Source organism: Perna viridis, chromosome 15 (genome assembly GCF_037379345.1).
Source record: "Perna viridis isolate PV_CMFRI_1.1 ecotype Kerala chromosome 15, ASM3737934v1, whole genome shotgun sequence".
NCBI lineage: Eukaryota > Metazoa > Mollusca > Bivalvia > Mytilida > Mytilidae > Perna > Perna viridis.
Window position 1 is genome coordinate 14,506,728 of NC_142459.1, and position 15,041 is coordinate 14,521,768.

At 35.9% G+C, this 15,041-nt stretch overlaps 1 protein-coding gene across 1 annotated transcript; it reads left to right on the plus strand.

The window, feature by feature from the left end:
• The first annotated feature begins 3,230 nt into the window (after nucleotides 1–3,230).
• LOC148597071 (galactose-specific lectin nattectin-like) lies at nucleotides 3,231–14,697 on the plus strand. The gene is made up of 5 exons (XM_088563783.1): nucleotides 3,231–3,347; nucleotides 3,925–4,019; nucleotides 5,977–6,088; nucleotides 6,747–6,951; nucleotides 14,606–14,697. The coding sequence occupies exons 1-5, from the start codon at nucleotides 3,269–3,271 to the stop codon at nucleotides 14,637–14,639; spliced, it is 525 nt and encodes a 174-aa protein (XP_088419909.1). The 5' UTR covers nucleotides 3,231–3,268; the 3' UTR covers nucleotides 14,640–14,697.
• Nucleotides 14,698–15,041: the final 344 nt, after the last annotated feature.

Sequence of the window (15,041 nt, forward strand, 5' to 3'; positions counted from 1 at the left end):
AAAATTATTTTTTGCCTCAACAAGGTATAAAAAGTAGCCAAAAAATACAAAAATGCCTCAGTTAATTTTGGCGACAAAAATATTCTTAAAAGGGAGGTATAAGGGTACCTAAAAAAGGGTCCCCTTTTAAAATTTTCTCAACGACAGAGGAAGATATGGAAATTCCCAATATTTGGGGAATTGATAGTCCTTAAGTAGGCCTAAAATCTCATTTCAGTCCCAAGATAGACTAATGGACTTAGGTCCCAGCCACCGACACCAAAGTTGGTACAGCATTGACGGCGTTTTATTTTGTATATATTTTGTAGTTATTTTAATCAGATACATAATTACTTATTTTAGGTTTTCCGAAATTGACTGAAATCAGATTGATTTTTTTAGTTTTTCATTTTCTTTTTGATACATTTTTTTCTATTCATAATTCTGTTTAGTTTCCGAAACAATTCTGATAACGCCGCAGAACCTATTAGATAGGGTCAAGTTTATTTTAAAAATATAGTTGTAAGCATGGATTTAATTCGAGGAACACGAATATTACTGCGCGGGTAAAGATAATATCAAACCTCAATTTTCGAATATGTATTTAATTAGGATAACGCATGTACAGATAAAATTGTGTAATAGATTGTGAGTTTGGTTTTGTTTAATATTGATGAAGAACTTGAATTCAAATCAGTATTTTATTTCACCATAGAAAGACTATGTAGTTAATGAACAAACTTTTCACTGAAAAAAACTCAGTAACATTGAAATTGTAACTAATGATTGTTTATAAAACTCTAAGATAAGAACACAATTAAGTGTGACTCACTCTTGAAGTTCCAAATATTCACATTAATTTATTGTAAGGAATTTACATTATCCAAATATCTTTGTTGCGTGAAGATGTGCGTTGTTATCTTAAATGTACCATCAAATAAATTGATTTACAAGTTACCGTTTTATATATGGATATCTGATATAATGCTGTACTTCGAAACAAGTTGTCGCTGTGGTCTCATCTAGTTGGATGCTTCACGTACATTATGTAAAAACTCGGAAATGGAATTTTTTTTGCGATTTCTTAACTACCACACAAGTGATTAAAATATCACATATATACTCTCACTCGGTCAATACAGTTTTGTATAACGCACAAATACAATTTACATGTACACTGTATACATGTACTTCTATGAATATCAATATGAATTTCTAATTTGGAAAATTTATTATATTATGGGAAAGCATGGAAAGATCGATTAAAAATACCAAAAATTAAATCTGAACAGTTTGATCACATACTTGGATATTTGATTCTAAGCAGAACTGTGCTAATACAGTAAATTTGTATTAAGGCGAGTTACCAAAAGAAAGGAAACCCAGTCTCAGAGTCTGTGGTACATTCAGATCCACGCGGTGGGGGCGGATTCCCCTTTTTGTCGGAGAATGTTGTTAATTAAATGCATAATTTTGCCAAAAATGAGCAAATAGCCTGAAACTCTCCTTTTTACGGGAAACCATCTAGAACCCCCTTTTTAAAAAAAATTATGGACCCGGGCCGGCCCTGAAGACAAAAAATATAACAATATTTAGAAAAAAATCTACTTATTTTGATTCCTATTTAACGTTTTTTCTGATATAAATAACTTAATTCAAATTTTGAACGCACCGCTCATGAATATTATTGACGGCTAAGTTATTGACGGCTAGCTTCACTGCGGGCTGGTATTGACGGCTAGATTCACTTTAATTATTGCAAAAGAAGATTCTAAAAATGGGTTTTCTTTTGTAGGAATCTTGAATTTTCACAAATTCAACCCCGCTTAAAATGTTCTTGCCTTTCTTTGCTCAGCCTTTATTTTAATTTACACAAACACACCTAACCTGAAATCCTAAGACTGCCATCGTACATGTATCTTGTCACTCTATATGTAGCCGATACACCTTTAACCCATACTTACATACATGTAGCAAAGACTGGAATTGGATGAATTGTAAATGTAAATTAGTATCCACAGTAAACCTAAAAATTAGGTATAATGGTGCTGTCACAGTCTTCATCGTTGGCTCTAGACACTTGGTTTTCTTGCGATAACTTGAAAGTAGTTGGTTAATCTTTGTAATTATCAAATTTTATAACAAAATAGAAGGTTATTATTGATTTTGGGGGTTATAGCCCAATTTTAGAATTAGGGAAAAAAGGGGACAAAACAAGAATTTCATTGAATTAAACTATATAATTCCAGTAAAAGTGCATGGTTGTCTATGATACTGTTTCAAAATTTTCCTTATCATCAAAGGAAGACAGGAATAGATTTTTAGGATTAAGACATTTTAAAACATTTTTAAAATTAGGGGCCAAAAAAGGGGGGTAGAAACATGCATTTCCCTGATATCCAGATGATAACTTTACCATCAGTGAATGGAAAATTGAAATTATATCACAAGGTGCCATACCCCAAAGGAAGACTGTGAGTTAAAACGTGAATCTTATACGCACAAAAGTGGTCTGCATGTAAACGGCTTTGTGTCGTTTCAACTGTTTAGTTTCATAACAGTGCTACCTGTGGTTTCAGAGGTGTCGATCTTTGAAATATGGCAAAAAAGCTTTAAAAGCCTATGGAGGCCTTTTGGTTCAGTTCACTCAAGCAAAACTGAAATTTTATCACATATGAATCAACTTTGATGATGTGTCCATACTTGCGACAACTATTATGGGTTCGTACCTCTGTGGTCGTATCAAGCCTGGTCCCTTGAAACATTGTATCATTCTCTGCTGCAGAGGAATGGACAGACGGAATTTTAGATGATTCATCCATCCGTCATTTTCAGTTTCTTTGTGGACGCATCTTCTCTGTTGAAACTTTTTCTTGAAATGTTATATGTAGTTACATGCAAGACACTTACATACGTGTATTGATTTGACCATGACACACCGCCATTTTGATCAATATGACACATCTAAAATGTTTAAGATAATTTTACTTTTCATACGTGACCGAAATATAGGACCACGTGTAGCAATATCACTAGTTATTTTCATATTTTTAAAGCATTTAATATCAATCTTATGTACATGTAAGCATCTAATTAACTTGGATTCATTTTATTCTGCTTCAAACGAAAGCTTGATCGAGAAGTTTTGGTGAATTTAAATATAATACAAACATATCACTGATTTCATGAGTTATGTCCCTTACCCTAGGTCTACCTCCTTAAGTACATGTTCCCTTTTGACACTGTATTGTCTGTCATATATGTAGAGTTAAAAAGATAAGAAACTACAATGTGGAATGTTTACGTAAGAGACGGAGACGCCATGTCTCTGTGTATAGTGTGGTGTGTAGGTTTGATATTCCTAGCAGGCAGGTTTTTTTTTTAATTACATGTACATGTGAATCTCATTATCTTGTTTTCGTCTTTGAAATCCAAGCTGTCTAATTACCTGCAAACGACACATAGGGCGAGCAGTTCTGCTTCAGACGCCGTGTCTCATAACTCTTGGTCCGTTATGATTCTGGGTCCGGTCGGATGTAGAATGTTTTAAATTGCATTTTTGGTCCGTGGGACCAAGAATGTTAACCTTCTGTATGCGTTAATGGTGAACGGGGCTCCTCAAAAAGGGGGTGCTAGGACATTGTTTACCATTTTATACTGATTCTTCACATGAAAATGGAAACACACTACAACCTCTGGATCCAATTACAGAAAAATGTTGTGTTTTTTTAAAAGTACTGATTAAAAATTAATTAGAAATAACAATAATGTGTTATATCCATGTTTTAAATCATGTCTAATTTTTGATATATTATACACACAATGTTTCTATAGGACATGAACTTTAAAAAAAAAAAAAAAAATTTAAAAGATAGAACAAAAATTTTTTGTCTCAACCCCTCCCCCCTCCCATTAATATCGACTGGTCCATTTACCTTTTTATAGGTACAGCAACAGCAGAGTGTCCAATAGGGTGGTTCCATTTTGAAACCTCATGTTTCATGATAAGTCATGAAAAATTAAACTGGTTCAATGCACAGGTACGTGAGATATTCAAGCTACATGTATGCTCTCCCTTATTTACACAAACAATCGTTTCATGGTTTATTTTACATACAATTTAGTTTACTTTTAAATGTAAAAAGTTAAGAAAGAGAAGACGAAACAAATAATACATAATCAGACAAAAGGGAACAATACAACAAATGTCGTCACATACATGTACGAAATCAATAATTACAATGATTTAATGTTACATTTTACAAAATGTACAAGTTCGGAGAAAACAAACGAAAATTGTGACAAACAAGCCATTTCCATTAGAAAATTATGAACAATACATTTATTGACATAATACGTTGTCATTTTTTGTATTTACTGATACCTAAAACACTTATTTTATCAAGGATAATTAATATCACGGATGAGATCAGTTCTAACCGCTCACAAACTTATCCTACAACTGTCAGAAGAACAGTTCTATTACAGATTTAGAACAATGCTCGGACATTTCTAGAGCCACTTCTTCTGACAGTTCTAGAGCCACTTCTTCTGACAGTTCTAGCATAGCCGTCTCTACTACAATAGCTGCTTTTGTAGAGACGGTTTTGCAAGAAGTAGCACAAGAGCTGGCTCTAGAACTGTTCTCGTAAAGCCGGTTCTGTCAGAAAAGCTGGCTCTAGAACTGTTCTCGTAAAGCCGGTTTTGTCAGAAAAGCTGGCTCTAGAACTGTTCTCGTAAAGCCGGTTCTGTCAGAAAAGCTGGCTCTAGTACATTTAGTAGAACTGTTCTCGTAAAGTCGTTTCTGTCAGAAAAGCTGGCTCTAGTACATTTAGTAGAACTGTTCTCATAAAGCCGGTTCTGTCAGAAAAGCTGGCTCTAGAACTGTTCTCGTAAAGCCGGTTCTGTCAGAAAAGCTGGCTCTAGAACTGTTCTCGTAAAGCCGGTTTTGTCAGAAAAGCTGGCTCTAGAACTGTTCTCGTAAAGCCGGTTCTGTCAGAAAAGCTGGCTCTAGTACATTTAGTAGAACTGTTCTCGTAAAGTCGTTTCTGTCAGAAAAGCTGGCTCTAGTACATTTAGTAGAACTGTTCTCGTAAAGTCGTTTCTGTCAGAAAAGCTGGCTCTAGTACATTTAGTAGAACTGTTCTCATAAAGCCGGTTCTGTCAGAAAAGCTGGCTCTAGAACTGTTCTCGTAAAGCCGGTTCTGTCAGAAAAGCTGGCTCTAGAACTGTTCTCGTAAAGCCGGTTTTGTCAGAAAAGCTGGCTCTAGAACTGTTCTCGTAAAGCCGGTTCTGTCAGAAAAGCTGACTCTAGAACTGTTCTCGTAAAGCCGGTTCTGTCAGAAAAGCTGGCTCTAGTACATTTAGTAGAACTGTTCTCGTAAAGTCGTTTCTGTCAGAAAAGCTGGCTCTAGTACATTTAGTAGAACTGTTCTCGTAAAGCCGGTTCTGTCAGAAAAGCTGGCTCTGGAACTGTTCTATGACACTTCTGACGGTTCCCCTGAGAGGTTAGAACTGATCTCATCTGTAAAAGCACTTACTTTATCAAGGATATTGGTAGGGAAAATATTTCGAATGTAATGATTCTCGGTACACGTAAGATGTTCAATATGGTTGTCAACTATATACCCCTATGCAGTGAATGATCTGTGTGATGAGCGAATACTTTAAGAGTTAAAATTTGACTTGTATGGACGCTAGTACGGACCTCTTGAAAAAAATGTCGTAATTACGACATCATATGTTGAAATTATCCTTAATTTTGTAGAAACTGTGACATACATGTAACTATACCGTTATTTAGACATATATGTAATATACATGTAGTATATCCTAATTACGACAAAACATTTTTTTCAACTGTGAGTCTTACCTTAATTGAAGTAAGAAATATATGGAGAAAAACCACTTGCTACATAAAGCTATCTTAATATGCACGTACATGTGCTTGTATACTGGAACTGTATACTATGAGTTTCCTATTTTGATCGTTTTCAGGCATCGTGTCGAGGTCATGACTCAAGGTTAGCAGAAATAATGGACGTCCACCATATGGAGTTTTTGGGCTATTTGTTGAATATTTCTGTTGCAAACGATCCAAATGTTAATGGTGCGTAGCACTTGTAGCAATAATAATTAATTAATTGGAAAACATGAATAACCCAAATATAATGAAGAGTGCCGAACAACGCAGTTTGTGGAACTTATTCCGCGCACGAGTTAAATCCTCAAGCGTTCTTGGCACGCGCGATCTTTTTTTATGGTTATTTACAATAACCAATTGATTATCTTATATATAATATAGATTTTCTTCTTAAAACATTGTTGGTTCGGGGTCGTGGGTTTTTTTTACGAATCAACGAAATAACATAGTTTATCGATGTTTCCAACATTAATTTTAAATTCTGTGATTGTCGGATTGATATCAAAGTTGTGACGTTTTGGCGGGAGAAATATCGAGAGTGAAATTACCAAATTTATTATCGAATTTTATTACACTGGGAACATTCGATTAAACACTGCTATCTATATACATGTAATAAATTGTAATAATTAGTACAAATCCCTATAGTTAAATCATACATGTACTCTACATGCTTAATCCAACTGATAAATACATGTATACATTAAGTACACGCATGTTAACATGATGTGATCGTAACGTTTGGAAATGACCACATTTGAGATAACGAAAATGAATTTTGTCTTTGATTCAAATAAAAGTATTTGCAGTGCTTTTCAGGGTCTATATTATTTTAATACTTTAGCGGTATGGGTTGGAGGACGCGATGACGTTGTGGAAGGAAGATGGCAATGGGCCTCAACTAAACAGGATTTCGAATACACAAACTGGGCTCCGAATGAACCCAGAGATGGGGAGAAAGCTAACTGTCTGCAGCTTTGGAATCACCATGACTGGCAATTCGACGATTTTGTCTGTACTTATGCTCAACTTTACATATGCGAATCAAGGCAAGTGCATGTACACCAAGCTCTTCGTGCAAGTCGTCTGTTCGTGAATATTTCTTTTGCTTTTGGTTGAGTATAAACAAAAATGTATGCTTGAGGTCCTTGACTTAATTTCGTGAGATAATAATCAAGGGAACCAAGAGTACAGCGGTAATCAAAAGAATGTAATCCAGGGACGAAGACCATACATGGAAAACAGACATACACAACAAAGAACATAAGAACGACTCGGACTCCACTAAAAACTGGGAGCATGAATCAAGTGCAGTGGTAGGGGAAGTGCCCACTGCTTTTCTAGAAACAACCCGACGAGTTGCTCGTAAAAAGTTAAGTCCGGGATAGACGAAAGAGGAAAGAAAAACTATGACACGTTGAACAAATCAGTTTTCATTGTGCAGATGGATACACCGTAACGATCCACGACTTCATGATAACGACCATAGAACTTCTGTAGTGACTTCAATCTTGTACCAACATAAACATGTTCCGGAAGCCTATTTGTTAGAATTCTACCGCGATACAAAAAGACTGCGTAGTTTCGGCAAGCTCTGGCATGACGTGTGAGTTGAGATATGAACACTCTATAGGCGGGTGCTGAAGGGATATTGCCATAGATGAAAGGAAAGTTGACAATTCTGAATGAAAAGTCATCACGTTTGTCGTAAAGTTAGTCATTAGTTTTCCTTTACCATCGATTTCTAAAAGTATACGACAAGATATGAGGCTGACTTCACAGTGTCTGTAGTATCTTTTATCTCAAGTTCTTTGGGATAGATGCAATGTATCAAATCCCCGAAATTAGGATTGTTTAAAGATAACACGTCATATATATAGCGGAAACTGAGATTAAAGGATCTAGCTAAACAATATTCTTTCTTTCGGATCAGATTAGCTATAAAGTCAGCCTCATAAGAGTGAAGGAATAGGTCAGCAAGTAGAGGAGCACAATTTTTTCCCACTGGAATGTCGACCGTTTGTTGAAAAACGCGTCCACCACACTGGACATATATGTTTGTCGATTAAAAATTCATAGGTTTTAATATTATTATATTCTGATAATAGTCTCGAACTGATTGTCTCCAAAAGATCTTTCGAATTTTTTAGGATCCACATTGAATAAATACCACTACGAGATTAACAAGTGTTATGGTAGGACTGCAGACCCTCTTTGACAACTGTGAGTATAGAAGTTAAAAGTTTTGAAAGAAGTTTGGTGGTACATTTTGCAGATCCAGTTATGTAACGTTGTTTGTATAGATTCTTGTGGAGTTTAGGAATTCAGTACATAGACGGTAAATCACAATCGTCTTGCTTGGTAGAGAGACAAAAAGAGGATAGCAAAGATTTATGGTTTTCCACAATATCTTCTTTGAAGAGTGTGGTAATAGTATAGGTCTTATCATTGCTATTATTTTCTACGTCTACCTCTGATACATGTAATAAACATTGGATGTAAAACGTTTAGCAGACAAAAACAATATTTTTTTTTGGCTTTGTCTGCTGTTACGACAACATATTGTTGTATACATTGTATAGTAGACAATGTTTTTGTACATTGGGGTCTTTGAAAACTGATGTAGCATTGTCACTCATTGAACTACTTAAAACTTTCATTCGTTTCAAAATTAAAGACCTCACGGCCTTTAACAAATCTGACAGAGAATTAATGTCTTCTTGTTCTCGTTTTATCCACGGCATCCATAAGAACTTCAAAAGTTATAATTCCTATTTATGGAGCGTGGTTCACGGTACTTGGGACCTAAATAGAAAGGATATTACGCAGAGATTCGTTTTTTATGATGGCTAAATCTCCCGTAACGACGTGACCGGAAGGACCATATTTAAATGGAGAGTTTTTGCAAGAACAGTCAGGTGGTTTAGACTTGAAATCCGCAATCTCGAGGTTCTGCAATAGCCTTTATAATTGAAAATTTTTGATGCAATGGGTGAAGTCTACCTCCTTAATGGTTAATTCTAGAGTTTATGAGGTACAACTACTAAAAAGGGAAATAAAAGAAAAGTTGATGAGTGCCAAAACCAGACAGCAAAAGAAAAACCTGCAAGACCTTTACAGCGCAAAAGACAGAGAAGTGAAGAAAAGCTGTAAAAGAGATAAAAGAAACCATGCTGAAAAGTTAGCAGTAGAAGCTGAAAACGCCTGCTTAAAAGGAGACATCAAAACATTGTATAACATCACAAGACAACTCAGTGGAAAGATCTCTCAAAATGAAAATTTACCAGTCAAAGATAAAAACAACAATACCCTCACAAAGCTAGAAGATCAGCTTGACAGATGGAAAGAACACTTTAGTGAGGTATTGAACAGACCACCACCAACAAATCCACCAATACTTGAAGAAGGTCCAACACTTAACATAGAGACTGACAAAATTACCGAAAATGAAGTAAGAAAAGCCCTAAAACATCTTAAGAATGGGAAAGCAACGGGAATCGATGGCATACCACCAGAAGCCCTCTTTTGTCCATTCCTAGTAAAATCCTATGCAGTATAATCTTACAAAGAATGAAAGAAGAGATTGATAGCAAGCTGAGAGATGAACAAGTTGGATTTAGACAAGAACGATCATGTGTCGACCAGATTGCTACACTCAGAATAATTATTGAGCAAACGATCGAATGGCAGTCATCCCTATATCTAAACTTTATTGACTTCCAGAAAGCATTTGACAGCATAGATCATCAGGTCTTGTGGAACATTCTAGGACACTATAGGATTCCACCTAAGATTATGTCCATGATTAAGTTACTGTATGAAGAATTCTCTTGTCAGGTCATACATGCTGGTACATTGACGGATCCTTTCCCTGTAACAACTGGCGTAAGGCAAGGATGCATTCTCTCTCCCCTTCTCTTTCTCATAGTCATCGACTGGATAGCAACAACAGCTTACAACGACCCTCATGGTATACAATGGACACTAACATCTCGTCTAGAAGACCTCGAATTTGCAGACGACATATGCACACTATCGCATCGTCTTCAAGATTCCCAACACCAGGTCAACCATCTCGAAGAAACAGCTAAAAGAACAGGATTGTATATCAACACAGCCAAAACCAAAGCCATGAGAATCCAACAAAACCAGATGGATCCAATATTGGAAAATAACCAACAGATAGAGAATGTAGATAAATTTACGTACCTTGGAAGTGTCATGAGTACAACTGGAGGCACTAACGAAGATGTACAAGCCAGAAAGATGAAAGCATTACAGGCTTTTTCCATTCTAAAGCCAGTATGGAAAAGTAGAACACTGCGAACGGCTACTAAGATCAGAATTTTCAACAGCAATGTTAAGTCTGTCCTGTTATATGGTTGCGAGACCTGGAGAGAAACAGAAAACACCATGAAATCTATACAAGTCTTTGTTAACAAGTGCCTAAGAAATATACTGAATATCAGATGGCCAGAAAAAATAACAAACAAGAAACTCTGGCAAAGAACAAAACAACAACCAATAGAAAACACCATTCGAACCCGAAAATGGAAATGGATTGGTCATACTTTAAGGAAGAACAATAAAAACACTACAAAGCAAGCTTTAGATTGGAATCCCCAATTGCAAAGAAAAAGAGGAAGACCAAAGAACACCTGGAGGAGGGGTTTGAACTCTGAACTGAAGAGAGTAGGACTAACGTGGAAGAATTGTAACACCATCGCCCAAAACCGAAGCGAATGGAGAGAAACTGCAGTCGCCCTATGTCCACCCATGGACGAAGTGGAATAAATCAAAAAAAAAAAAAAAAATAAATCACAATCTCTTCTTTGAAGAGTGTGGTAATAGTATAGGTCTTATCATTGCTATTATTTTCTACGTCTACCTCTGATACATGTAATAAACATTGGATGTAAAACGTTTAGCAGACAAAAACAATGTTTTTTTTGGCTTTGTCTGCTGTTACGACAACATATTGTTGTATACATTGTATAGTAGACAATGTTTTTGTACATTGGGGTCTTTGAAAACTGATGTAGCATTGTCACTCATTGAACTACTTAAAACTTTCATTCGTTTCAAAATTAAAGACCTCACGGCCTTTAACAACTCTGACAGAGAATTAATGTCTTCTTGTTCTCGTTTTATCCACGGCATCCATAAGAACTTCAAAAGTTATAATTCCTATTTATGGAGCGTGGTTCACGGTACTTGGGACCTAAATAGAAAGGATATTACGCAGAGATTCGTTTTTTATGATGGCTAAATCTCCCGTAACGACGTGACCGGAAGGACCATATTTAAATGGAGAGTTTTTGCAAGAACAGTCAGGTGGTTTAGACTTGAAATCCGCAATCTCGAGGTTCTGCAATAGCCTTTATAATTGAAAATTTTTGATGCAATGGGTGAAGTATAGACAAATGCAATCATTGGTATGAATTTGTCTTTGAAATATGGAGAATTTTGTAGAGAACATTTTTGTGATGGAGGATATTAGCCAAATTAATTGCATCTTGATCTGTTCTTGTTTATATTATACACTAATCAATGAAGGTGCAAAGCTTTAGATTGGAATCCCCAAGAGCAAAGAAAAAGAGGAAGACCAAAGAACACCTGGAGGAGGGGTTTGAACTCTGAACTGAAGAGAGTAGGACTAACGTGGAAGAATTGTAACACCATCGCCCAAAACCGAAGCGAATGGAGAGAAACTGCAGTCGCCCTATGTCCACCCATGGACGAAGTGGAATAAATCAAAAAAAAAAAAAAAATAAATCACAATCTCTTCTTTGAAGAGTGTGGTAATAGTATAGGTCTTATCATTGCTATTATTTTCTACGTCTACCTCTGATACATGTAATAAACATTGGATGTAAAACGTTTAGCAGACAAAAACAATGTTTTTTTGGCTTTGTCTGCTGTTACGACAACATATTGTTGTATACATTGTATAGTAGACAATGTTTTTGTACATTGGGGTCTTTGAAAACTGATGTAGCATTGTCACTCATTGAACTACTTAAAACTTTCATTCGTTTCAAAATTAAAGACCTCACGGCCTTTAACAACTCTGACAGAGAATTAATGTCTTCTTGTTCTCGTTTTATCCACGGCATCCATAAGAACTTCAAAAGTTATAATTCCTATTTATGGAGCGTGGTTCACGGTACTTGGGACCTAAATAGAAAGGATATTACGCAGAGATTCGTTTTTTATGATGGCTAAATCTCCCGTAACGACGTGACCGGAAGGACCATATTTAAATGGAGAGTTTTTGCAAGAACAGTCAGGTGGTTTAGACTTGAAATCCGCAATCTCGAGGTTCTGCAATAGCCTTTATAATTGAAAATTTTTGATGCAATGGGTGAAGTATAGACAAATGCAATCATTGGTATGAATTTGTCTTTGAAATATGGAGAATTTTGTAGAGAACATTTTTGTGATGGAGGATATTAGCCAAATTAATTGCATCTTGATCTGTTCTTGTTTATATTATACACTAATCAATGAAGGTGCAAAGCTTTAGATTGGAATCCCCAAGGGCAAAGAAAAAGAGGAAGACCAAAGAACACCTGGAGGAGGGGTTTGAACTCTGAACTGAAGAGAGTAGGACTAACGTGGAAGAATTGTAACACCATCGCCCAAAACCGAAGCGAATGGAGAGAAACTGCAGTCGCCCTATGTCCACCCATGGACGAAGTGGAATAAATCAAAAAAAAAAAAAAAATAAATCACAATCTCTTCTTTGAAGAGTGTGGTAATAGTATAGGTCTTATCATTGCTATTATTTTCTACGTCTACCTCTGATACATGTAATAAACATTGGATGTAAAACGTTTAGCAGACAAAAACAATGTTTTTTTTTGGCTTTGTCTGCTGTTACGACAACATATTGTTGTATACATTGTATAGTAGACAATGTTTTTGTACATTGGGGTCTTTGAAAACTGATGTAGCATTGTCACTCATTGAACTACTTAAAACTTTCATTCGTTTCAAAATTAAAGACCTCACGGCCTTTAACAACTCTGACAGAGAATTAATGTCTTCTTGTTCTCGTTTTATCCACGGCATCCATAAGAACTTCAAAAGTTATAATTCCTATTTATGGAGCGTGGTTCACGGTACTTGGGACCTAAATAGAAAGGATATTACGCAGAGATTCGTTTTTTATGATGGCTAAATCTCCCGTAACGACGTGACCGGAAGGACCATATTTAAATGGAGAGTTTTTGCAAGAACAGTCAGGTGGTTTAGACTTGAAATCCGCAATCTCGAGGTTCTGCAATAGCCTTTATAATTGAAAATTTTTGATGCAATGGGTGAAGTATAGACAAATGCAATCATTGGTATGAATTTGTCTTTGAAATATGGAGAATTTTGTAGAGAACATTTTTGTGATGGAGGATATTAGCCAAATTAATTGCATCTTGATCTGTTCTTGTTTATATTATACACTAATCAATGAAGGTGCAAAGCTTTAGATTGGAATCCCCAAGGGCAAAGAAAAAGAGGAAGACCAAAGAACACCTGGAGGAGGGGTTTGAACTCTGAACTGAAGAGAGTAGGACTAACGTGGAAGAATTGTAACACCATCGCCCAAAACCGAAGCGAATGGAGAGAAACTGCAGTCGCCCTATGTCCACCCATGGACGAAGTGGAATAAATCAAAAAAAAAAAAAAAAAATAAATCACAATCTCTTCTTTGAAGAGTGTGGTAATAGTATAGGTCTTATCATTGCTATTATTTTCTACGTCTACCTCTGATACATGTAATAAACATTGGATGTAAAACGTTTAGCAGACAAAAACAATGTTTTTTTTGGCTTTGTCTGCTGTTACGACAACATATTGTTGTATACATTGTATAGTAGACAATGTTTTTGTACATTGGGGTCTTTGAAAACTGATGTAGCATTGTCACTCATTGAACTACTTAAAACTTTCATTCGTTTCAAAATTAAAGACCTCACGGCCTTTAACAACTCTGACAGAGAATTAATGTCTTCTTGTTCTCGTTTTATCCACGGCATCCGTAAGAACTTCAAAAGTTATAATTCCTATTTATGGAGCGTGGTTCACGGTACTTGGGACCTAAATAGAAAGGATATTACGCAGAGATTCGTTTTTTATGATGGCTAAATCTCCCGTAACGACGTGACCGGAAGGACCATATTTAAATGGAGAGTTTTTGCAAGAACAGTCAGGTGGTTTAGACTTGAAATCCGCAATCTCGAGGTTCTGCAATAGCCTTTATAATTGAAAATTTTTGATGCAATGGGTGAAGTATAGACAAATGCAATCATTGGTATGAATTTGTCTTTGAAATATGGAGAATTTTGTAGAGAACATTTTTGTGATGGAGGATATTAGCCAAATTAATTGCATCTTGATCTGTTCTTGTTTATATTATACACTAATCAATGAAGGTGCAAACGTAATCCTTTAAGGGGCCTGCAGACCCAAGGTAAGGGGCACAACTATTTTTGGATTTGTCTTTGAGATATGGAAATGAGACGAGATATTTCTTCATATCTTCAATTTCAAGGGATCCGATTGGTGGAAACTTGAGTGGACTAATCGAGGGAACCATTTTCCCGTTACATTCCTCCAAAACTGTGTGTTATGAATTTTCTGTTTGATAAAAAAAAACCTGTATTACCATTTCGAAAGTCTCATTTATTTTGTATTTAATACTTTCAGAATACCAGGAACAGATACAGAAATAATAGGATAGAGCTAGAACCTGACTGTCACAATTCGAACTCGTTAATTAAATTAGTTTTTTACATACACTCCAGATGTTATTTCCATGAGCTTACGTTAAAAAAAAATAGTTAAGCTTGCATGGTATGATTCCCCCATGACAAAATTCACCACGTTAAGTATACAGATTTTACAAATGTTAGGGACCAAGTATTTCAGACTGCCGCGCGTATGAAAATCTAAGCAGTATTAAAAATATCTTTTATTTTCAGCATGCATGAAATTATCCAATTAGTCTTCTGTTTGTTATTATTGTGGCAGGACGGCCTACCTGCGCTGTAGTAGGTATTTAGATTTAAATAGCCAGTTAATTGCCTTGCCTAAATGATTAATTCTTTAGCCGAATCGGTTTGTCGCTGGCTTGTCACCGAGC

Bases quoted from the DNA above. Each gene is read 5' to 3' on its own strand.
- LOC148597071 (XM_088563783.1), top strand. From the start codon at position 3,269: ATGTGGAATGTTTACGTAAGAGACGGAGACGCCATGTCTCTGTGTATA. The intron at 6,089-6,746 runs GTGCGTAGCACT...TTAATACTTTAG, and splicing joins AAACGATCCAAATGTTAATG to CGGTATGGGTTGGAGGACGC. The intron at 6,952-14,605 runs GCAAGTGCATGT...TAATACTTTCAG, and splicing joins CTTTACATATGCGAATCAAG to AATACCAGGAACAGATACAG.